Below are 24,193 nucleotides of genomic sequence, written 5' to 3'. Positions count from 1 at the left end.
TTACGGTAATACCACCAAGCCCGACAATAAAGAGAGCATATAGAACCGATAAACATTATATAATGAGCTGGGGAAAAGATACATTGTGAGATCTAATATATAGACAGATGACAGAGAGAGAGAGCTAGAGACAACGATTACCGATGATAGATAGATAGATAGATAGATAGATAGATAGATAGATAGATAGAATGAGATCTTAGAAAGATAATACATTATCTGGAACTGATGGTTAGATTCTGTTATAAGAGATGATTATCATCACTTTAATAACATTGTTGCATTATGTAGTTATTGTATCGTCAGAGATACATTTTTTTTCGGGTAATTGAGTCCAGTCCTAGAAGGGAAAATGTTAATTGTGTAAATCAATTTATAAATGCTGGAAAGTAACACATCTATTCACTTTACAGTGGCACATGGTATCTGTAATAATTACTGGATTTTTTATGGGGGTTTGTAATAATTGAGTGAGTAACACAAGGTGTGTTAGTGATTTAAGAGGGGGGTAACAAAGCAGACTTGGGATGCAGTGTTACCCCCTTCTCTGTGTCCCTGTCTGCCTGCAGCTGCTCCATTCAGATCACACAGTGCACCCTATCGCACATGACAAATTATAGTGACAATGTATAAAAAGCATCTATTCAAAAACAAAGATGCTCCTTCATGACAGCACTGAAACTGCTTAAGTAATAATCTATCTTATTTTATTTTTTTGGACTATCCCTTTAACTGTCAGCGAGCTCCTTTCTATAAGTACAATATTACTAATATATTGTTGATTTTTTTTCTTTGAGTGCCAGATGGTTTACAATGTACATAAACATTTTTGTGATCGTTAAAACTTCTTTGTTAAGCAAATGCATTTTTCCTTCGTTAGCACCTAAACTAAATAATGCTTTAATGAAATATTCATGCTTCTCTTTATTCAGGGGGGTAAAGAGAGAGAAAAAAGCATGTGTTTGATTAACCCTTCCCCTGCTAGTCTGACCCGCTGTTTAAATCTGCATAACGCTGCGTTTTCATATCCCGAGCAGTCCATCAAAAGGACTGCCGAGAGCAGGCAGGCGTGCTGTGTCTTTAAGGCGCGCTCTCGACCCCCCGGCGCGCTCCCGTGCCTATATCTGGAGTGCATGGGGATGCCTTAGGCTCAGAGAGACTGAGGTTCTGGGAAACTCGGGGATCTTGTGCATTGAGTTGAGAAGGAGCTTCGACGTCTTCCCCGGCTGCTGCTGCTGGATTCTCTCCCTATGGATCTCACTCCTCGCCTGTGACTTGGTTTGCTTGTCCCCGATCTACTTGTCATTGTCGTATCGCTTCATTTATTCTCCCCATCGGACTCTGCTGTCACCTCTGCACTCATGTTAGTCCACGCGTACTCTGCCATGGTAAGTTCTCAGATGATGAGAGGTTTTTTTTTAAAGGGTCTTCTTACTAATACTATATCATTTTAAAGTCATTTTGGAAATCTTACACCTAGAAAATGTCACCTCGAGCAGATGGCGGCTCCCGATGCTCCTAATTGGTGTTTTGCCTTATTTCTAATTTTCCTTTGGAGAATTGAGAGTCTGGGAGGATAGGGGGTCAGATTTAAAGGCAGTCTCCAGGCGATATATATATATATATATATATATATATATATATACACACACGGAAGCACTATATGTCAGACCGTACGGAAGAAGAGTGTCAGCTCATAAGGCGAGGTCGTGCAGCGAACTAATAGTTACCTTTTGTGTGTTATTTTAGGAGCGATCTGATGCCCTGAATGGAGCTGCCGGCGGCGGCCGGCTATCCCAGCTCTCTTCTCTGAACCAGGGAGCTTACACCTCGGCTCCTCCACTGTGCCACACCCCGGCATCCGACTTCCAACCGCCTTACTTTCCGCCTCCGTACCCCCAGCCGCCTTTATCCTATTCCCAGGGACAGGAGTCTGGATACCCTCACCTGGGGGACCCGTACAGCAGCATTAACCCGATCCATCAGCACCAACAGCAGGCATGGCACGCACAGAGGGGGCGCCAAGAGGAGGCTGGGCTGCTGTCCCAGGCACACAGGGGGCTCAGTCTGGACCCTCGCAGGGATTATGGGGGGGTCCCTCGTCTGCTGCAAGGCCTGGGAGATGGGGGTCACAGCCTGACAGAGAGTGCCCTGTCCCTTCATGCCCTGTCTCACCACAGCGTGGAGGACATGCAGGTAAGAGATGCAACTCACTATTATGTATATCTATCTATCTATCTATCTATCTATCTATCTATCTATCTATCTATCTATCTATCTATCTATCTATCTATATCTATATATATATATATATAGACATAGATATACATGGATATATATAGATATATAGATAGATATTGCCCACTCCATTGATCACCTTGATTTATAAGGTCTGATGGCTTCTATTTTAACCATCAGTAGGGTATTGCCAGAGGAAAGAATATATTTAGACTGAGTTATCTTTATAGGACTATCAATAAATCTACGTGTACTCGTGTCATAACTAAACACCATAACACGATAACACCATATCCCTGGGCTGTAACTAACACCGTGAGAAGTCACACACACGCACACACACAGGCACGTTAATCTCTGTCCTGGGCTTTAATTAAATAAGTGTTCCCCCCTGATGGGCTATCAATTTGCGAGTATTATCATTTGTCATCTATATATGTGGATTGTCTCGATTGGGGCTATAGTGTATTTGTTAGGTGTCAAATGAAGAAAGTTAGGATTTGGATTTACATTGTTTGGAATTCTGTAGGGGAAAAAGTGATTTAAACAAATATATGAAATGTACCATATTATTTGACATATTTGTCATATTTATCTCTTATTCGTCAATATATCCCAGTATTTCAGATTTTCTTGTCCATTACTCACAACAGATCGCAAGCGAAAACACGATTTCCAGACAGAATAATATATATATATATAAAAAGAAGCATTATTTGCTTTTCTAAACGATTTTTTTGTTCAAAATAAAATACCGATTTGCAGAAATATTTTATTATTATATCCATAGTGTACAATATCTTCCGATCCTTTTCTTTATTTAAACTTTATTTATGATTCATTTCTTAAAGAAACCAAAGTGGTAAGCACTGGTTTTTAAAGTACATTTTACAAAACAGCAATAGAATAAACGTATACAGTGTACCACTGATTAATTTATTATATATATATATATATATATATATATATATATATATATATATATATATATATATATATATATATAATCTGTTTGTCTTGTTAAATAATAAAACATTGTTAAATATTTTAGTTAATCTGAATTTCAATTGAGAATAAAAATGTGTCTAAAGTTTTTAGTTTCAGAGATTCCGACATTTTTGAGTTTTATTTTCCAGTGGAGTCTGTTTATAAACTAAATATATTTCTTCGTTGTTTCTAAACTCACAAGAGAGTTCTTATAACTTCCAACATTAAATGATTATGCTTCCTGCATATTATCTACAAACACAAATTGCAATAATATTTTAAGACATACATATAAAATCAAGAAATCCATAATATAGCATTAAGAAAATTAATTGTCAGTTTCTGGAAAATCATATTAATATACAATTCTTTCCTTAAATAGATGTATAATCATATTATTATTTTTTATTAAAATCGCCACATTATTCAGATTATCAGAATAATTCTCCCACCTCCTGTGCAATCTCTGTAATTAGATAATCGATCTAGATTTGTAGGAATCAGTGCCCAAATTTACTAAATTTGTAATATATATATACTAGTAAAATTAAGACGATGTTATGCTAGTCGTGTGTTTACAGTAAAATAGTTTGTATGTAACTGATCAGGAGCGACATATTAAACTGAATCGATAAACAACATACTGGACTGTTTTAATTAAACAGATCGTTTTCTGACACAAGGGAATTTATAGATATTTATTCTACTAAGGAGAAAAAATATTTCGGGCATTATCTGTTTAATCTGTTAACCACAACCATCAAGGTGTTTTTGCCACCAAACCTTTACGCATTATTATAATTATAATGGTTTCTGCATTTTATAAATAACATTTTAACCACATGAGCGATCGTCCATATCCTATCCGCACTGACCAATTAAATATTTAAGTATTATATGTGTTATATTGACAATAACAAATATATTTGGCAATAGGTACAAATGGGTGTTATAAAGGCATACCGATGACTTTAGATAAATTTCCATTGTTTAGAGATGGTCATCTCTACTGTTTAAATCGAAAATCACCCTGTAATTATAGTTTATCTGCATTAGTGACAGTTCTTAGTGTATAATAACACCAGAGAGTGCCCTCTAACCTGTGTGAATATCAGTTTATATACCAGATCAGGGTGATCACGGGTTACTCCTTCATATCGCTCTGTTTTCCGATGTTATCAGCCAAAGGATGGAGAATTCTGCACAGTGCAATTGCTATGGATTTATATTATTATTCACTATCCTGGATAACGCAATCAAAGCTTAAGAAAACATTTTGCCTTTAATTTATTGCAACCACTAATCTGCAAAAAAAAAAATAATGAAAAAAATAAGTAGAACATTTAAACTACTGTACTGCAGTTTGAAAACGTCGGGTTTAAACTAATTAATAAATGAAATCAAATCTTCTACTACCCAAATAGTAGCTCTCTTTTGTCCTGTATCTTATGGTTTGTGATGATGGTATTTTTCAGATGATGGATGAATCAGGAGTCAGTTTATTGGATCAGTCTGTGATAAAGAAAGGTAAGTGGTGTCACCTGATATGTATCCATAGAGAAAGTCACATGTGTTCAAATAATGTCACATTGATAAGGCTAAACCACCATCAGACTTTATTTTTGGATTTTTATGATAATAAAATATATTTAGATTCATATTTTTTTTTTTTGTTAAATTAATGCATTTGGCTGTTTCTGTTTATACTAGAAATATAATACTCAAGTTTCTGGACAAAAAATATGTTATCTTTCTGAAAACATTCCAACTGTTATTGCAAAGTCTGGATACACTGTTTTGCTGTGCAGAATGATCATTCATTTTTTCAATCAAAGTGCATTTTTTAATATATTTTTTAATTTTGCTAGTTCTGCTGGTTGGGTTGCCTTCCTAAGTGTTTTGTTCTTTTGTTCCACTTTCACACTGTTTGAGTGTAACAGTTTCTCTTTTGTGTGCAGTCCACCTGGCATATACAGATCTGTTTAGTTGAAGCTTATATATGGCACATATAAATTATAATTATTAGTATTATTATTTATCGCTTTATATAGCGCCATCATATTCCATAGCACTGTAATCTATTCTGCACAACCTAAAAATACCATTATCGTTATATATATATATACCACTAAAACATTAAATTAAATTGAGCCAGTTTACCCAGGATAACTGCAACAATGCTGTTATTCAAAATATAACAATGCTAATTAGGGCAGAATCCCCCTCAATTTTACAATAAACTGCCTTGTAATAATATTGTCACAGTTAAGCTATTAAAATAGCAACAACACTTTGCCAGAGCTGGATAATAATACAATCACACAGTAATCTAAACTTTATCAACATTTAGTTTTTAAAAATCTCTGTCTATGGGGATGGGGCTTTAACTAAAATTAGCAATGGTTGTAATATATGGTGATTCCATAATGGATAAGGCCATGTATATGCATACTTATTCCTATAATACACTCAACAAGTATTAAGTGTGACTGCATAACAGGATTAGAGAAGGACAGAAGCCATATAATTTTGCGGTGCTCTAATACTGGCAGACTTTGTTCTTTACCCTGTGATTTTGTGTGTGTAATATAGCCGAATCATTAGAGTTGTGCCCGTATTAATGCAATATGGCACGGATCAATGGCTTTAAACAATTCCAGTGCTGGCGTGTCAGTCATTAAATTACAAGCTCAATAACAGTCAGTGGCCTAAACTTCTAGCTGTCATTTCCTGTTTGTGAAATAGTGTGCAGTGGTGTGTTGTAAGAAGGATTATTTTGGAAATTAGTTAGAATTGCTTATTTGCTGTACTTGATGGCTGTTATCTAAAGTTGATAAATCAGTAAAGTAGCTCTCCCTGCCAATAAACTGTTCACCACCTACCAACTATCCCATTATAAAACAATCCACAAACTACGAATACTTCTGCTCATCAAATTAATAAATTATATTCTCCCATAGTCAAGAAAAGGGTGCGTTTATCCCTGCTTAGGGTTGAACCATGTAACTTTGCCCATTCGATGCTCTTGTACTACTGGCCCCCCTTAATCAGGTATACTGTAACAGCTATGCATTTGGCCTAGATATGTCAGTTGGCCTAGATATGTCATACGACCATTCAGCCTAGAAAGTATAACTTTGTGTCTGCACCAAATATGGCCAAATGTTGTAGGTCCAATTGGTGGAGTATTCAGAACCTGGGGTTCAAGGAGGGACTGGCAAAGACTAGGGGAAACTTATAAAATGTGGGAGCTACCAGGATGTCTAAAATCAAAAGGCCTAACCTTACATGTATCCTTCATATGCTCCTTTTATGAATACATTTTCTGTAGACATGTTTTGGACACAACCAGGTCATCCCCATTGAGTGTATAGTCTGCCAAGTGTGTTTTCGGCTGCTTTATTATAGGTCAACTTAACTAGACTTGACTTTTCAGCGTTAATATACCTGCACTTAAGCTAATTCAAGCTTTATCTACTGAGTCAGCTAAAATGAAGTGTCTTGTTATTGGTGGTGAACAACATACCAAACGGAAGGTTCCCAATGAACTGTACCAGGAAGGGCCACCAGGGGGCCCAGCATTTTTTTATTAGAATCAATACAGTATCATTTACATATAGCATTATTACGATGGAATGGGCCCCTTTTATTCTGTTGTACACATAATCTTAATATGGCTTTAGGACTATATTTAAATATACCAAAAGAGACGTAACCATTGCTTTGTTTTTTTTTTAGTTATGATAAACACAGTATGTTGCAGGCTTTTAATAAAGACCCTTCATATAAAATTCTATGTTTTTTGGTTTTAGTGCAATTGTTTGAATGAGCCACATTTATGTTTATCACCCGCACATAAGCAAAATTTGTGAGATTACCTGTCTGAGTTGATTTTACTGATTCAATTATTATTAACCCAGCCCTCCTTACAGGACAAAATGCTGATGTCGGCCACTCATAATTAAGTCTGTTAATGCTAGAGATGCTAAATTTACTCAGATACCACTTCATATATGTGTCAAACACAATGAGAAACTACCCCCAAAGTAGCCCTTCCACACATCAGCAGCCACAAAAGCCTACTACAGGCTACTAGCTGGCTTGCTTTTCTCCATCCATTCATACAGTAAAAAAGTAATAGATGACATTTACAAGGTAAATATTAAGACATATTACCCTGGCATAAAAAAATATTAGTGGTACTCCTTTTTTAATACCATCCCCCCTGCCGTGGGCTTACAGAGGCAGGATTTTTGGGAATACTTTTCCAATCTGTACTGTCTGCTTCAATTTCCTGGCCAGGATCATGATCAAACCTCCGGCCCCTCACAGAGTCCCGGATTTTCCTATTAAAACTAATTACTGGAGACCAGTCTCATATCCCCAAATCCTCCTTTCTGTTCCCCTGCATTAACTGCCTCATAAACCACTAACAATGTCACAGCTAAGAACTTCCAGAGAGGAGATTAGAAGATGCTAACAAACGAAGAAAAAAAGGGAATACCTATTTTTTTTCCTTGGGTTTGGGCAGAGAGAGTTAAAATACAAGCCATTAATGTTTATCGTTTTTTGTTTGTTTTTTTTCTTTTTTTCCTGGCTCTCATCCTACATGTCAGATTTATACAGCCCCTTCAAAAACGTCACACAAGAAGAGTTCTTTTATTTTGTACAGCGAAACGAGCAGAGTTGTATGTAGACATTTTGCTTGCGCACATTGCCAGCGCCCTATTGCTTAACCAAGAGTTCTGACATCAAGGCTAAATAGATCAGAATTATTCCTCAATAGAACTTCTGAACAGGATGAACATTTTTTTAAAAATTTTATATATATATATATATATGTATATACTGTATATTATATACATATTATTATATCTTAACAGTCCCCCCAGTTTTCTTATTATTTTAATAAATAAAAAAACTTAATATTTAATGGTTTTGGGGTGTACAAACATAATTTTAAATGTATTTAGATTCAGAAGATTAAATATTAAATAACACGTGGGCTGCAAAGTCATTTTATGTACGATATGTAACTGGACACCTATTCCCTTTAATATAAAGCAGATCTGTTGAGTACATTTTGCATTTCTATACAATAAATAAACCAATGTAATGTTTACATATTCAAATTATTATTATTTTCATCTTTTATTTATATAGCGCCAACAATTTACACAGCGCTTCATACAATACATATGTTCAAGGGGCATGACAAGACAAGAATTGACAGGCTTGGACAAACTGAGACATTAGGTAGAGAGAGCCCTCACGCAAGCTTACAATCAATATATTTAGATGCCCAAGATGGGACAGTTTTTTGGGGGATATGGTTAGAAGTGGACAGGCTGTGGTTGGAGGCAGGGGCAGGTCCTTACCACCTTGCAACCAATTGAAGAACACCAAAATCTTAATTGATTTCACAGCTTGTGGGACAGTCAGCGTAGATCATCTGATGTCCTTAATCATCCCATTATGCCCACTGGGGAGGGCTGAGAGGTATGTGTAAACATGTATGAAATCCCACCTTGGATCATAACTTCATTTTCTGAGGATTTGCATGATTATTTCTGCCTTATTTTCAAGTTGCTGAGCATAGTACATTTGTTGGCAGCTTTTGTATGGGTGAAGTGAGGAGAAGGGAGGGAATTTGAGGACGGCAAATTCATTAGATAATGCTGGCTTTGCCATAGGCTGCTGCCCATCGCAGCGTCAGTGGGATGAACATTTACACAAAATATTCTCCAAATAATTTCACTTACTTACTAAAAGCTACAGTAATATTTGATTCAGGTGGGTTTTCGCACAGTGGGGGCTTTTCACATTGGCTTTGGCAGTGTTTTTGCCCAGTGATATTTTGACATACATACCAAAGTAATTAATGAATCTGGGAGGACTCTTAGATCGTATCTGTAGGAAAACTTCCCATGTTTCCAGAGCGAGAGAAACTTGAAAATATACCAACTGGGAGATTGTGTATGTCTGTGTTACAGTATCAAGGCAAAAAAGCTTTTTTTTTTCTTCTTTAATGCGTTTTTTAAATGGTGTGTAAACTGAGCCAGATAAAGGCATACTGTAAGCTCGCTGTGTCTGTATATGTTTGGGAGGTTTTAAGCTTCCTTTATAAAGTGTTTAATTGGTTTATGGATCTGGAAACAATTATCAGAAGCAGAGAAAGGCTTTTTGTATTGGTACAGACATCAGGATACAGTGATAAGGATAAAGCCAGGAGTGTAGCCTTGGAGCATGTCTGGTGCCAAAATGTATGCAAATATATACATACTGATGCATACCATGTATACATGTACATACATACATGTATATATGAACTGAATGTAGAATTACTACAGGACTATGTTTAAATTTAAACATTCACACCATACCGTCAAACAAGTTGGATATCTATCTATCTATCTATCTATCTATCTATCTATCTATCTATCTATCTATCTATTTGTATAAAATATTATGGATCAGTGAAATAGTATTTTGCTGCTATTCACTAACTTTTTGCGGTTATATTGACTACCATGCATTGAAAGAGTACATGGTCCTATTTTATCTCTGCAGAATCTGCATAGACCAATCATTCCTTTCATAGACCTCTTGCACCATTATCTTGTACTTCTGTGTTCCACCAGATGATGCTGAAGTATCTCAACATTGTATTTGATAGTGAGGGTTTGTCTTATTAAATAATATAGCATACATGTTTGCTCATGTCCTGTCCCTTTATCATTGGAGTTGAAGTTCTTTTGGTCAACACTGTTGACCAACACGTATCACTAGGAATACAATGACAATATCAGGCATGTTTTTCAGGACACATATAATTTGTGTATTACCACTACCACTGCCACATCATGCCTAAACTCTTGCCTTGCCCTCAGCTAATGTGCAGCCTGCTAAACCAGTGCTCCTCAACCTTCTCCTCAAGGCACACCTAACAGTCCAGGATTTAGGTATTACTCAGGTGTGGCTATGGTGTTGCGCAATTAAAGAACCAAAGCACCTTAAACACCTTAGCCACACCTGAGTAATACCTAAATCCTGGACTGTTAGGTGTGCCTTGAGGAGAGGGTTGAGGAACACTGTGCTAAATGAATGCAGGTAGAACACAGGAAGCAACATACAACTTCCTATATGGACCGACATTTTATAGTTTTTATGTCAATTATGACAATCAGAGCTGGATTGGCCATCCGTTGCATAAATGTGCGGTAGGCTGTTGGCCAAAACCACAGGATATGGCAAATTGCATGCTGGGCCCAGGACAATTAAACACACCCTGTATTTTGAATGCTTTAAAAATTCTCATCCCACTTACATAACAGGCCAAAGCACATCTGTAGCTGCAGGAGAAAAGGGCTCTTGGTTTGTTTCATGTCCTGTGCCATGTTTCTTGGATTCATGACCAACGGACAAAACCGGAATGGATTGGCGTAAAGAATAATACAGTAGTGTTTTCCTTTTCTTGCTGTGGATCTTGTGTAAAAATCCACTCATTCTTGTTGCAGTGTATCAGAGGTTTCTCATTTGATACAGGGGTTGGATGTGTTCTGGCCTCCGGTGGCTCTTGTTAGTAGGGCCCCACCCCTGACAGATGTAGCAATGGAAAGCACGGTGCTGGAGAGCAGATTTCTCACATTACAGAAACCCTCGGGACCAAGATGTATCAATTAAAAGCAGCGCTCACAGCACCTGATGTAATATGGAAACCTCCCCTTCCCGTCCTCAGGCCTTTAAAATGTGTGTGCTGTGCTCAGCGATGGAGCTATATCCCAAAATATCACATCCCAAAATATGTTCAAATATGTATTCAAATGGTCTCATTCAGAAATCATTTTGTAGATTTCGTGCAAGTAAGAATTTGATATACATTAACAAATAAAGTGATGTTTAAATACATCTGTGAAATTTATTGCATAGTTTTCAACAAACAAAAGAAATATTATTATTATTATCTTTGATTTATATAGCGCCAACAGTTTACGCAGCGCTTCATACAATACGTAAATTCCAGGGGTATGACAAGACGAGAATTGACAGACAAACCGATACATTCGGTGGAGAGAGCCCTGCTCGCAAGCTTAAATATTCAACAATGTCAAATATTAATACATCTACATACCTATATATAACATATATATCAATTTTCAGAAAACAAACCTGCCCTTTTTAAATCACTGTTTACTTATTAATTATTTAGTATCGTTTTCTGCACATCCCAAACTTTCTTGAACTTCTTTGATAATATATAACAGTGCAGGCCTTACTATTATGCAACAACTGGTATTTTTGCAAAACAGAAGCAATTCTTGGGCAAAATGTTAAATGCAAAACAACTGGCATAGAAACAAGTTGAATGTTTCTGCCAGTTGCTCCATAAGCTAGGTTTTTATGCTCATGTAGCGTGCAGCCTGGTCTTTCCAGCTGCTGGCCGCACGCTGCAACACACAAGCTGCTACTGGAACGGCAGATCGCGTGAGTGTGCGGCTCTATCGGCCAGCGGCCCAACTGGCATTTGCCGGTGTGCCAGATGACCGGTCTGAGCCTGGTGCCAGTTTACACAAGCTGAGATCCTGATCTGTGGCACTGATCCTTACAAACCCCGCAAAATCATCAGTGACAGTGAAGGGATGTGACTTATGGCCTGTTCCCCATACTAGGCACCCTTGGTAATATTTTATTGTGAGCCCTAGAGCAGGTAAATCCACACTCACTCTAATCCTAGAAGTTTATTCAATAAATAAATAATAATTTTCGCAATTGTTTTAGATTCTGTGATTAAGCAGGTGAAGCTACTTTCATTAACCCCTTAAGGACAATGGGCGGTCCCTAAACCCATTGAAAACAATGCATTTTGAACCCATACATGTACGGGCTTTGTCATTAAGGGGTTAATGATCTTTTAACATGCAGTATCAGTTAATGAAAACAGCACTAATTTCCATAAGAGGAGATAAGTGACTTTTAGAGTCATCCTGTGAACACGTATCCTTCCAGGGATGTGTTGTTACATGTTATTGATGGTTAGAGGCCCAGGGTGAATAGATGACAGCCCATATAATTGTCAGACATAATTAAATTGCTGGCTTAGCCATTCACATATTGTTTTTGCATCATCCTCGCTCACCTGTCTGCAGGAGATTGTTCATTAGAGAATACAGCCAGGAATCTCGTGTAGTTCTGTGTTATGACAACAGTAAAATACATTTTCACAGTGTAACAAGAAAAAAACAAACAAAACAAAATACAAAAAAAAGCATAACTCCCAACAAAGCCAAATATTTCACCTATTTCTAGGGCCACTTACAGGGAATGAATCCTACTTGCTTACAGTAAAACAATTGTCTCATTGCTGAATGCATCTTTTATGAGGATATTCAGGTAAAGTGGGGATATGTTCACCATACTATAGTACATAGTCATTTAGTTTTAGTGACCCAATAAACAAATAGCATTGAACAAACCTTTCCTAATACCTAGTCATCTGTAGATGGTAATCAAGCTGCTCTCCTCTTGCTCATTTTAAACATAATAATAGCATTAATTTATTGCGTTTTTATGCTACTATATTAAACAGTGTGTATGTGGTTGGGTATGGGAGGTCGCCCTATCACTCCATTGCCGTGGCACAATATTCCGTTTATGTAATGCTAAATGGGTACTTGGCAAACAGTCTATGCTGCCCACCCCCTTAAACATATTGACATACTATAAATGAAAAGCTAATAGGATGAAGGCCTGTAGAGCAGATGTTTGAAAAGAAATCTTTTTGCAACATTGGTTATATTTTCAGAAATATACTGTAATTACTTGAAATCATTTGTTTCCCCTCATTATTACTCCCACATTTACATGCAGTGAATATCTACATGCCAACCCCCCCCCCCTCGCAGCTGGTCCTTAAGCCAGTGAAGACGAAGGATGCTGGGATAAGTACCTTGACACTGATGCTCTCAGTATCTCAACGTGTGGCTCTTTCTGCAGAGAATGAAACCAGATGTCGCCATCAGAGAATATATGTTTCTTTTGCCCCTCTAGACATAGTAACTCAGCAAGGAATGGATATGTAAGGACGTTGTAAAGAAACATGCAGGGCCGGCCCAAGACTTAATGCCGCCTGGGGCGAAGTTTAAAATGACGCCCCCCCCCTGCCGACGCTGGGGAGGGGGGCGTCATTTTAAACTTCGCCGACGCCATTATCTCCCCTCCCCCCTTTGTACTTACCGTTGAACAGTCCTGCGGCGAGTCTCCCTGCTCTGCCACGGTGCCGGCTTGTAATGCTGAGCGCTGGAAATTGACGTCACTTCCGGCGCTCAGCATTACAAGCCGTCACCGAGACCGAGCTAGAGGGCTCGCAGAGGAGAGAGAGGGGCGCCGAGCGGGTAAGCGAAAACCACTCAGCGCCCCTCTCTCTCCTCCGCTACAAAAAAAACAAACCGCGCGGAGCGGCAAAGTGACGCCCCTTCAAAAGTGCCACCTGGGGCAATTGCCCCACTCGGCTCCATTGTAGGGCCGGCCCTGGAAACATGGGTAAAATAGTTAGAATATTTGACTCCACCAAGCATAATTACACTACCGACACTAAAAGTCTGATAATGACCACTACAATATTTTTACATAGAGGTGCCTTATGTTTGCATCCTGTGGGGTTAACTGAAATAATTGGTGTACATAAGGTCTTAATTTATACATATACAGTATTCCAAAATGACATTTGCAGTTTTCTCAGATGCTCTGTGAATAGGCACATGTCATTTTAGAACCTGGCTACATGTCATAGACAAGGCCAGTTCTAGGTTAACTGGCGCCTAACGTGAAACTAAAATTGGCACTCTACCCTTCGCTCGAAAATATGTCAGTGCCACTATTATGCAGAATAAAGTGTCCATTATCAATGCATACTCCATATAACTATACAGCATACTTGTTTAATATATATTATGTATTCTGACTGTACTATAGGGTGAGAGCGATGTAGCAGGCCAGCACTAAGCATTGAAGCGGTACACTGTACAGCTTTACTGACCTGAGGGCCTAGAAGCTGTGTCAAACCAGATGTGCAACAATCAGAGGAATGAGTTTGTCACTTGTTAGGGGAGTTGAATTTGCCATTGTTGTTGCTTGCTTCAATGATCTGTCACCAAGTGGCTCCTAAGGGACCTTTATATGGCCGCTATCTATAGAGTATGTTCTATAAATACAGACCTTCTTGGAAACTAAGTCCTTGTGTGCAAATTCATCTTTTTATGGATACAATCTGTGCCTAAAACTTGAACACGCTACTGATGCAGATCAAGAGAACCAATTTTCTAATTGCATTTAATCGCTAAAGTGCCAGTAAACTTTAAAAATAACTTTGGGTTCTTCAAAAGAAAAGTTATTTTCCTGTTCCCTCAGAGAAGGCACCCTGTACTTTAAAAGTTACAAATTGTTTTCTCAGGGCGACTGACACTGCATGGTTGTAGACGATGATCTGGTTGTCACTTATTGTTCCCGCAGTGAGCGACGCAGTTTTTAACCTGATCCCCTTTACAATTTGTGAGCCAAAATGCATGATGCTCACTGCAAAATTTCTTTGTCAGCAGATTTAACTTGTTTTTGGAAAATTCCAATTGGCAACAAAAAATAACTTTGACTTTCTATCATATGTACCCCTGCATATTGTTTATGACACCAAAGTGACTTTCGGGGATTAGGACTTTGGGTAGCAGTACAAATACTGCATCCTGGTCTTAATTAGCATAACATTATGTGGTTCTGTTTGCAGTTTTTAGGTGATTGTATATTCACTGAAAATTCATTGTATCAATATAAAATGATATTTCCAAAGTGCAAAATAATGAACTGTTTCACTTCTAAACACATCTGCTATTTGAAATATGTGCCAAATCATAAACACTAGCTATAACAACATATATGTTATTTCAGTATCATTGTTTCATGTATCTCAGATGGGGAACACAAGTCTACCACATTGTCTTCTTGACTCATCTTTATTATTAAGCCTGACTGATACACTTGGCAGAGGTTTTTGTTTCATTTTCTTTAAATGCTCCTATGTTGGTTGCTATATTGACAAAACTATGTTATTAATTGTGAACACCACTCTTTTCTCCCTCACAATCTCCCTTTCCCATTCGTGTTCATTCATGTTATTGTTCCACCGTTTTTCACTTCCTTGTTCCTCACTTTTTTTTTTGCTCTGTTTTCTTATGTGCTACCCCGGGTTTCTTCTTAATCTGCTCACTCCTTATTTCCCTTCCATCTTTACCTTAATTGTGTTTTCTTTGTCATTCTTTCATGTGATACCATGTCTTTTTTTTATCCTGTTCTCATTCTTATTTTTATTCTATTTTCCTGGACTCAATATTTGGCACCCTTTGGTTCACTCTCTTTCTTCACTTTCCTTTCCTTAGTTCCCATACCATCAAAGAATAATGGCAGCATGATGTCTTCTCTGTCTATGAATAAAGAAAGCCTCATCGGTGGAGTGACCAATCCAAATGAGGTTTTTTGTTCTGTCCCGGGCCGGCTATCACTTCTCAGTTCCACTTCCAAGTACAAGGTGACAGTGGGAGAAGTGCAGAGGCGCTTGTCACCCCCTGAGTGTCTCAATGCTTCCCTGCTTGGAGGGGTTTTAAGGAGGTCAGTATGTACAGGCCAAACCTTTACCATGTCATTACATACTTTTAATGAGCTTTACTTGAAATAGTATTTGTATTGCACATTTGTTTTAAAGGGCTAAATTACATTACAAAATAATCTGTGGTACAAATTATTCACACATGATTACATTAACAGATTGGGAATATTAAGAGTTAAAATCAAAGAAACATAACAACAAGAGCATAACATCAAAGAACAAGAACAGTTTAATAAGGAAAGCAATCAAACATCTTTGTAATACAGATAGTTTAAGAGCTTTTAGGGAAAAGTACATTTGGAACAGTCATAGAATAGTGATTTCTATGACAAATTCTCCAAATTTAGGACTTTAATAGAGAAAACTGCTGTTGTTCTGAGGCAAACACATGAATCTATGAATGTATTTTAAAAAAATAAGTGCATTACTGCTATAAATTAGATAAATAGTAGGGAAATACTGTTTTTTAGGGGACAGTCCCTGGACTGGGGTTTCTGTCGGTTATTATGTGTCAACAATGCTCAATCCTAAATCTAAATCATATTTTAAAAGTAACCTGGTATTTTGCTTTACATGGTTTAGATGTCTTTAAATATATCTACCATGGTCACTACATTAGGTTAAATAATCTGGACAGTGTAAAATAAAACTACACTTTCATTTACCCATGTTCTGTACTATAACGGAATGAAAATATATATATATATATAATGAATATAATGTGTATCCCTACACCATTATAATTCTCTCTTCTGAATAAGTACCTGATGGCCAGGTTGCAACCAACTTTGCATACAAGTGCCACAGATTACTAGCCTTTACATGTTTCTCTACCCAATTTGCTGCCAGAGGAGCATTGTATTCACATGATTCATTTTCCTCTCTAAGCAAAATATATTGGTGTTTGGAGGGGACATGTTTGTTCCTCCCAAAATTGAGCTTTAAGAGTCTTGGCAGCCACTAAAATACGTATAACCAAATTCCTTAATGAAGAATGCGTCTAATCATAACGTAATGTTAAAGATGTTTAATTTATGTTTATACACCCCATTAATAAGTTCTGCATAATACTTGATCTAACCTGTTCTCTTTATTTGATGTGGCTTATATGATTAATGAAGATTTAAAACCAGATGGATGAAAATTATAGATCAAACCAGTCACCAAAATTATACTTTTATTTTTTAAAGCATTAAGTCCATTTTTCATGGATGTCAATGCATTTTGCTGCATGCTAATTGTTGGATTCATTATTTAGTTGCTGGAAAATGAGATTTCCCTTGATGTGTCTACTGAAACTCGGAATTATAAGATGGTAGGATACTTCTTGCTCATGCTCAACAACACTCACTTTGAAATCAGAATGGTCATGTGAAAAAGAAAGTAGTCTTAGTATGTCTAAAAATTTGGTAAATACAACCTCAGATGAACAACAACAAATGTCATATTACACCATGTCATTATTTATTCCACAAAAGTAAAGCCAAAATGGAGAAGCCATTTGTGAAAAACGAAGTACACCATTACTGCTTCCATAGGAATTAAGATGCTAAGTAGCAGACAGGTGCTGCTAATCAGATGCCCTTGATCATTTGATCATCAGCAAGTGTGATCGCCTCTATAAAAGCCGAAGTGTTAGCAGTTTGCTGGTCTGGAGCATACAGGTGCGTGTTAACACAATGGCAAGGAGGAAAGACATCAGCTATGGTCTTATAGAAGCAGTTGTTGCTGCCCACCAGTCATAAACAATTTCCAAACAACTTAAAGTCCATCGTTCTAAAGTGAGAAAGATTATTCAAAAGTAGAAAACATTCAAGACAGTTGCCAATTTTCCCAGGAGTAGACGTCCCAGGAAATTCACCCCAAGGTGAATGCAATGCTGAGAGAAATTGCAAAAGACCCAAGAGTTACATCTCAGACTCTACAGGCCTTGTTTATCATGTTAAATGTTAACGTTCATGACAGTACAATTAGAAAAAGACTGAACAAGTATGGCTTGTTTGAAAGGGTTACTTGGAGAAAGCCTCTTCTCTCTAAAAAATAACATGGCCTTCAATGACTTCTGGAACAATGTCCTTTGGACAGACGAAACCAAAGTGGAGATGTTTGGCCATAATGTACAGCACCATGTTTGTGCTTATATGCTGTGTTTAGTTTTCACCAAAACATCATACCAAGCACGGTGATGGAGGGGTGATTTGGGCTTGTTTTGCAGCCACATGTCCAGGGAACCTTGCAGTCATTGAGTCGACCGTGAACTCCTCTGTATACCAAAATATTCTGAAATTCAAGGCCATCTGTCCAACAGCTAAAGATTGGCCGTATTTGCGTCATGCAACAGGACAATGATCCCAAACACACTAGCAAATCTACAACAGAGTGGCTGAAAAAGAAATAAATCAAGGTGTTGCAATGTCAAGACCAGTCAAAATCCAGACCTTAACCCGATTGAAATGCTGTGATGGAACCTTAAGAGAACTGTGCATAAACAAATGCCCGTAAATGTCAATGCACTGAAGCAACGTTGTGGGCCAAAATTCCTCCACAACGATGTGAGAGACTGATAGAGTCATTGAGAAAACAATTACTTCAAGTTATTGCTGCTAAAGGTGGTACTACAAGCTATTGAATCATAAGGTGTACTTAGTTTTTCCACACATAGCTTCTCCATTTTGGCTTTATTTTTGTTGAATAAATCATGTAAAATGTCATGAGGCTGTATTTCATGCATTTTTAGACCTGCTAAGGAACAGATGATTGTTTTTATGCTCTAAATATGTAAAACCATAGAATTCAAAGAGTGTACTTTCTTTTTCACACAACTGTAGGTGTAGCAGTAGCCAAGTTCATATATGTTAGCAAAACATCACTGTTCGGGTCACAATGATTTAGATGGGGGCTCAGCTCCCATTGACTGGAACACGAGTGCTACTGAGAATATACAGGAAGTTAGTGGGACGTTAGCGGGCTCTTGAGGGACAGCCCACTCGCGTCAGTAGGACTTCCTGCCTGCATCCTGCAAGGGGGGCTCTGGGCAGCCAGAGCCATAAAGTTCCCAGGTATGGTAGTGAAATAAAACAGAAGTCTCATTTTTTTATTCCAATAACTAAAGAATACCTGCACCAACTTCCATGCAGTAAAATGTAATGTGCATTTAACATGTAAATAAGCCAAGACTAGACCTTTTAATATACATTGATACCCCTTCTCTTGTGGGATAAGCACAGAGCCTACAAAATTTGTGTAAAATTCTAAAAGCACTAACAAATAGGCTAAGTAACATGTAACTAATTAACACACCTCATAAATATATTTTGGTTCGATTTAGAGCAAAGTCAAAGAATGGCGGTCGCTGTCTCAGAGAGAGGTTGGAGAAGATAGGCCTGAACCTGCCAGCAGGGAGACGCAAAGCAGCCAATGTCACTCTACTGACATCTCTGGTGGAAGGTGAGATGATGGAATAAGATGGTTTACCTACCAACATTTTAAATGGCTAAAGTAAAATACTTTTGTTTTAGAATGTTTAGAAGAATGGTGTATCTTATTTAGCGTGATTTGGGTCCCATGGAGGGTCCAACCCTCTCAAAGAGAAACACTTTGGAGGTACAGGGTGGACTTTTGTCAAACCAGCTCATATAAGGCGGATGTTGGAGTGCAACATAATGTAACTCAGGGTTAATCCACAAGCAATTTCTTTCTGGCTCCCATCAAGGGCAGGATATGAAAGCTGTTCTGTATTTTTTTTCCCAAGTCTCTTAAACAACAGCGGTTTTCTAGTACAGACAGAAAATGTCTCCCCCTCCCCTCTCAGTTAGCATTTATGCAAATGACGGTGCCTTGGGCTAATGTGCAGAACTGGTTTTAATCATGAGTTGCTGTTGCTTTGTAAAAAGGAAACAGAGATAAAATTGAGTAAAACACACACAATAATTCTCTGATATACAGGGTGTACAAGGACTTACAACAACACAGAAAAAAATGGATTTAACTCTATAATGCTGCACTTTCCAAACTGAAACGTACAGTACATTCTATACCTAATTCCATATTTTGACTAAATTGAACATTTGAATATTTTTTCAGGCTCACCCATGATAACAATTTTCATGAATTTTCATCTTGAAAATATTTTTGCGTCAACTCAGACATTACGTAATCGATCACTTTGGCTCACTTACATGTCTTGTCAGCTGTCCTCCTACCATGCTTTATTATGTGTGCGCCAAAATACAGCTGATGGGAACAGCTACTTTTTGTTAGTTTCTTTTTACTTACTTACTTTTATTTTTACTTAAAATAGTAAGAAATACATTTACAAAAATAAACAAATCTTTCAACTGGTCAGCAATGAATTGTTACGCAGCTATAGATACTACCCTGAACAAATCTGACCAGATCTGCTGATACCGTAAGAGTGACGTCCATCCAAGCCATATAGACTTCAGTATTACCTTGTGGGAACATTACCATAATAATTCTTGTTACCCTTTTAGCTGATTTCAATTTAGAATAAGGTGTAACTTAAGTCACACATCCCTTTTTTTTTTAGGGGAGGCTGTGCACCTTGCCCGGGATTTTGGCTACGTGTGTGAGACGGAGTTCCCAGCTAAAGCGACAGCTGAATACCTCTGCAGACAGCACTCGGACCCTACAGAACTTCATACACGGAAAAACATGCTACTTGCTACCAAGTAAGTATAGAAATCTCAGCTAACATGCTATATGTAAAAATGAACTTGAACTTTGACAAGGAGAAAAATTTTCACGGTATTTTGTGTATATGAAACCTGATCAGGGCCTACCCTTGGGTCACTAGGGCCCTATTAGTGTGTGCTTGCCAGCATAGAAACCTCATGGCAGAGCCCCCTACAAGCTCATTACCGTGTTAATATTATTTATCGATTCATAGACTGACGTCATATTCCTCTGAACTGTACAATGGTTAAGCAGGACATAACAAGTAGGGTATCGCATAACAATTTGGACTTACAGAACAAAGATGAACAGGGCCCCGCTCTTAAAGTTTAGAAGGAGGTGGGGTATATTACACAAAATGTGCAAATCTAGAAGATGGATCCTATTGTAAAGATTTTTAAATAAATAATACCACTAGACATATGTACAGATGGTATATAGTCCTGAGGTATATAGGCTGACACTAAAGCGGTTGACAGAGGGGAGAGCTGTAGTTATCAGTAAAACGAAAAACTAAAAACACCCAAAAAACACGTGTAAAGTGATGGTAAAAGAATAGGAACCAAAAATTACTTCTCTAATGTATCACTGCCACAGCCCAACCAGAACGCTCCTCTCGGCGTTCAAACACGTAACCAGCAAAATTCGGGGCGCATGTGTACATAGAAAAAAGAAATAATCTTATAGTGTAATATTGTCAAGAACAAGAAGAGTTATCAGTAAGTAAGATAAGTCTGGCAGCAGCATTCATGATGGATTGTAGGGCATGAAGGAAACCAGCTAAAACTAGCAGGATGGAGATGTGTACATGAATAAAGGATAATATAGAGTTTTACTATTCAGGGGATAAGATTAATGAGATAGGTGGCTGGGACGAAGGAGAAGAGCACAAGAAGAAGAGCACAAGGCTCCTGTTCAGTGACTGGGGAGAACTTACTTATTTAGGGTTAATGAGGACGAAGGGTCAAGGGTATGTTTATTCAATTGTGTTAATATTGTCTCAAAGTAAGTTGCTCTGTCAAGGGCTGTAAGGCTGGTGGAAAGGGTGGTATAATAGCAAATAGAAGATACTGAAGAGGAGTTTAGGCTTGTGAGACAATGAGAGGATAAATTAAGTGGAGTAGGTTTGCTTTGCAAGGGGTATGGCTGAGTAACAGAATCGTAGCTTGACTTTAAGGTACAGATCAAGACCTCCTTCAGCTAAATTCAACCATTCAGGAGCATTGTTGAAGATGTCTGGTTAGTGTTGAGTGTCACAAAGAGAAGATTTTGGTTGGGCCAACTTTCTCAAAAGCTAAGCAAAAATGGAGCTAGGCCTTAGGTCTTCTATAATTATGATGAGATTTTGAGGTTCTTATATAGTCTCATTACACAAGAAAGACACTTTATCCCACATCTAGTCATCCAGGTGTACTGTAAACTTTCTCTCTTACTTTTGTACATGGTGACTGAAAAGTAATATATGTGAAAATTGACGTGGCATTACGTGAAACCTTTAAATGTCTGATAGTAGTGATAAACAACAATAAAACAACAAATGTACACAATACCATGATCTCCGATATAAAGGGTTAAGAAACTGGTAAGCCTTGGAATTCAGGCAAAAGTCTACAGTCTTGTGATCTCAAATTTTAAAGTTAGCATTTTTCGGGGGGGCTGTTGTGTGGTGAGACATATAGCCAGCAATAGGAAGTAACTGATTTATTTGGAGATTAGAGGCTTGAGTACTTAGCGTTATCTTATTTTTGTGATGTCTGAGCATTCTCTAACTCTCCCTACAACATGGAAAATTTGGAGCTGAAGCAATGACTTCCAGATTACAGAATTTATGGTATGCATTGCAGGAAAAACATTGAGTGGGACAGATATTTTTATGTACTTTGATGTTAAGACCTTGCTTAGCAGGGTCAGACTCTATCTGATACAGGTGGTAGGACAAGGATTTTTTTCCACAAGGTAAAAGGGACAGATTCTCAGAACTCAACTTTGCTCTTGTCTGTTTATAAAGTGACTGTTGGATCTTGTGACTTTAGGGTCTTTGAAATGTTGCTTCCTCATGACCCAGACATCTGTGCTTATTATAACCAAAGAATACGGATATCTCCCTTATGTCTATTTCCATAGATTTGTAAACCTTGAATTATGATAATACTCAAGGTCAGGACTGAGCCATAAGCCCTCATCAAACTATGCAATTTAATCTATATGCATACTTCTTAACTTTAGACTTTCGTTAACTGCAGAACCTGGGCATGTTACTTTATAGGTTTTGCAGCTCAATTGAGCAGTTTAGGGAGATCTCTGATCACTATCCAGGGGAGGGACAGGGGGCAATGGTCCCTCAAGCTGGTCTAAAATTCATCAAACATGGCCAGTGCGCATTAAAGATCGCAAATAGCGGTTGTGTGGCCGCCTGAGGTTGCCTTGGCAGGGCCAGACCAAATGATTTCGTTCTTCACCCCTGACCTATGGGGTGAACTGTAACAGCGATTACAGGCCTCATCCTACAGCAGTGCCTGACCTCACAAATGCTCTACTGGACAAATGGTCAAAAATTCCCACAGAAACACTCCAAAATCTAGTGGAAAGCCTTCCTAGAAGACTGGAAGCTGTTATAGCTGCAAAGTGGGGTGGGGGGGGCAGCTACATAATAATGTCTATATATTTAGAATGCAATGTCATCTAAGTCCCTGTTGGTGTACTGATCAGTTGTCCCAATACTTTTACCCATATAGCAGGGATGTCCAACCAGTGTCCAGCCATATAGTGTAGCTTCCTTACTGGCATGAAAATAAATGGCTGGGTACTTGTACATGTTTTCTGGACATTTGCTACATTTGCCAAGGTACTGATAAAATCTTACGCTTGACATCCCCACATTTATAGATGGTACATGTTAGCACAGAATAAATAAACAAATCAACAAAGTTAGATGATTGTGTGCAATCGGATGGTCATTGCAGAAAATACTGAATGATCTCAATTTTGATACCACCAATATACTGGGAGGTACGAGGCGGCCTATTTTTGTTGCCATTATTTTTACAGGACTTTTAAGTGTTCAACTCTTCTCCCTTTCAGGCAGATATGCAAAGAATTTGCAGACCTATTGGCCCAAGATCGCTCCCCGCTGGGAAACAGCCGCCCATCCCTTATCCTAGAACCGGGTGTCCAGAGCTGCCTCACCCACTTCAGCCTAATCACACATGGATTTGGAGGTCCAGCCATATGTGCAGCTCTTACTGCTTTTCAAAACTACCTGCTGGAGTCTCTCAAGGGGATGGACAAGATCTTCATGAACAGCACAGGAAATGGACACTCTACTGGGGAATCCAAACCTTCTGAGAAGGATATTAAGCATCGGAAATAACCCCTGGCATAGACAGGGAGAACCGAGAGGTGAATGATGCTGGGAAGCAGAAGTGGACATAAGGAGGAGACATGTCTCTTGCAATTTCCGGGGAACAGTTGTAATCACTGAACATAAATGATTTATGTTACAACAAGCTTCCTTTCTAAAAATGGACCAAGAAAGTGTTGTGTGAGGGCCAAGACTGAACATTTTACAAAAAGGAAAATACATCTCATTGTGGCTACCAGCAGAATATGGAAAGTGAGACA

At 38.1% G+C, this 24,193-nt stretch overlaps 1 protein-coding gene across 1 annotated transcript; it reads left to right on the top strand.

Moving 5' to 3' along the window:
- The first annotated feature begins 1,361 nt into the window (after positions 1-1,361).
- Positions 1,362-23,942, top strand: TFAP2E (transcription factor AP-2 epsilon). The gene is made up of 7 exons (XM_089499326.1): positions 1,362-1,388; positions 1,750-2,196; positions 4,701-4,752; positions 15,651-15,879; positions 19,206-19,324; positions 20,427-20,568; positions 23,654-23,942. Exons 1-7 carry the CDS (start codon positions 1,362-1,364, stop codon positions 23,940-23,942), a joined length of 1,305 nt encoding a protein of 434 aa, XP_089355452.1.
- Positions 23,943-24,193: the final 251 nt, after the last annotated feature.

Source organism: Sceloporus occidentalis, unplaced genomic scaffold (assembly GCF_023333645.1).
Source record: "Sceloporus occidentalis isolate IW3139 unplaced genomic scaffold, rSceOcc1.0.p SCAF_133, whole genome shotgun sequence".
In the NCBI taxonomy this organism is placed as follows: Eukaryota; Metazoa; Chordata; class Lepidosauria; order Squamata; family Phrynosomatidae; genus Sceloporus; species Sceloporus occidentalis.
This window is presented reverse-complemented; position numbering and strand designations above follow the sequence as displayed.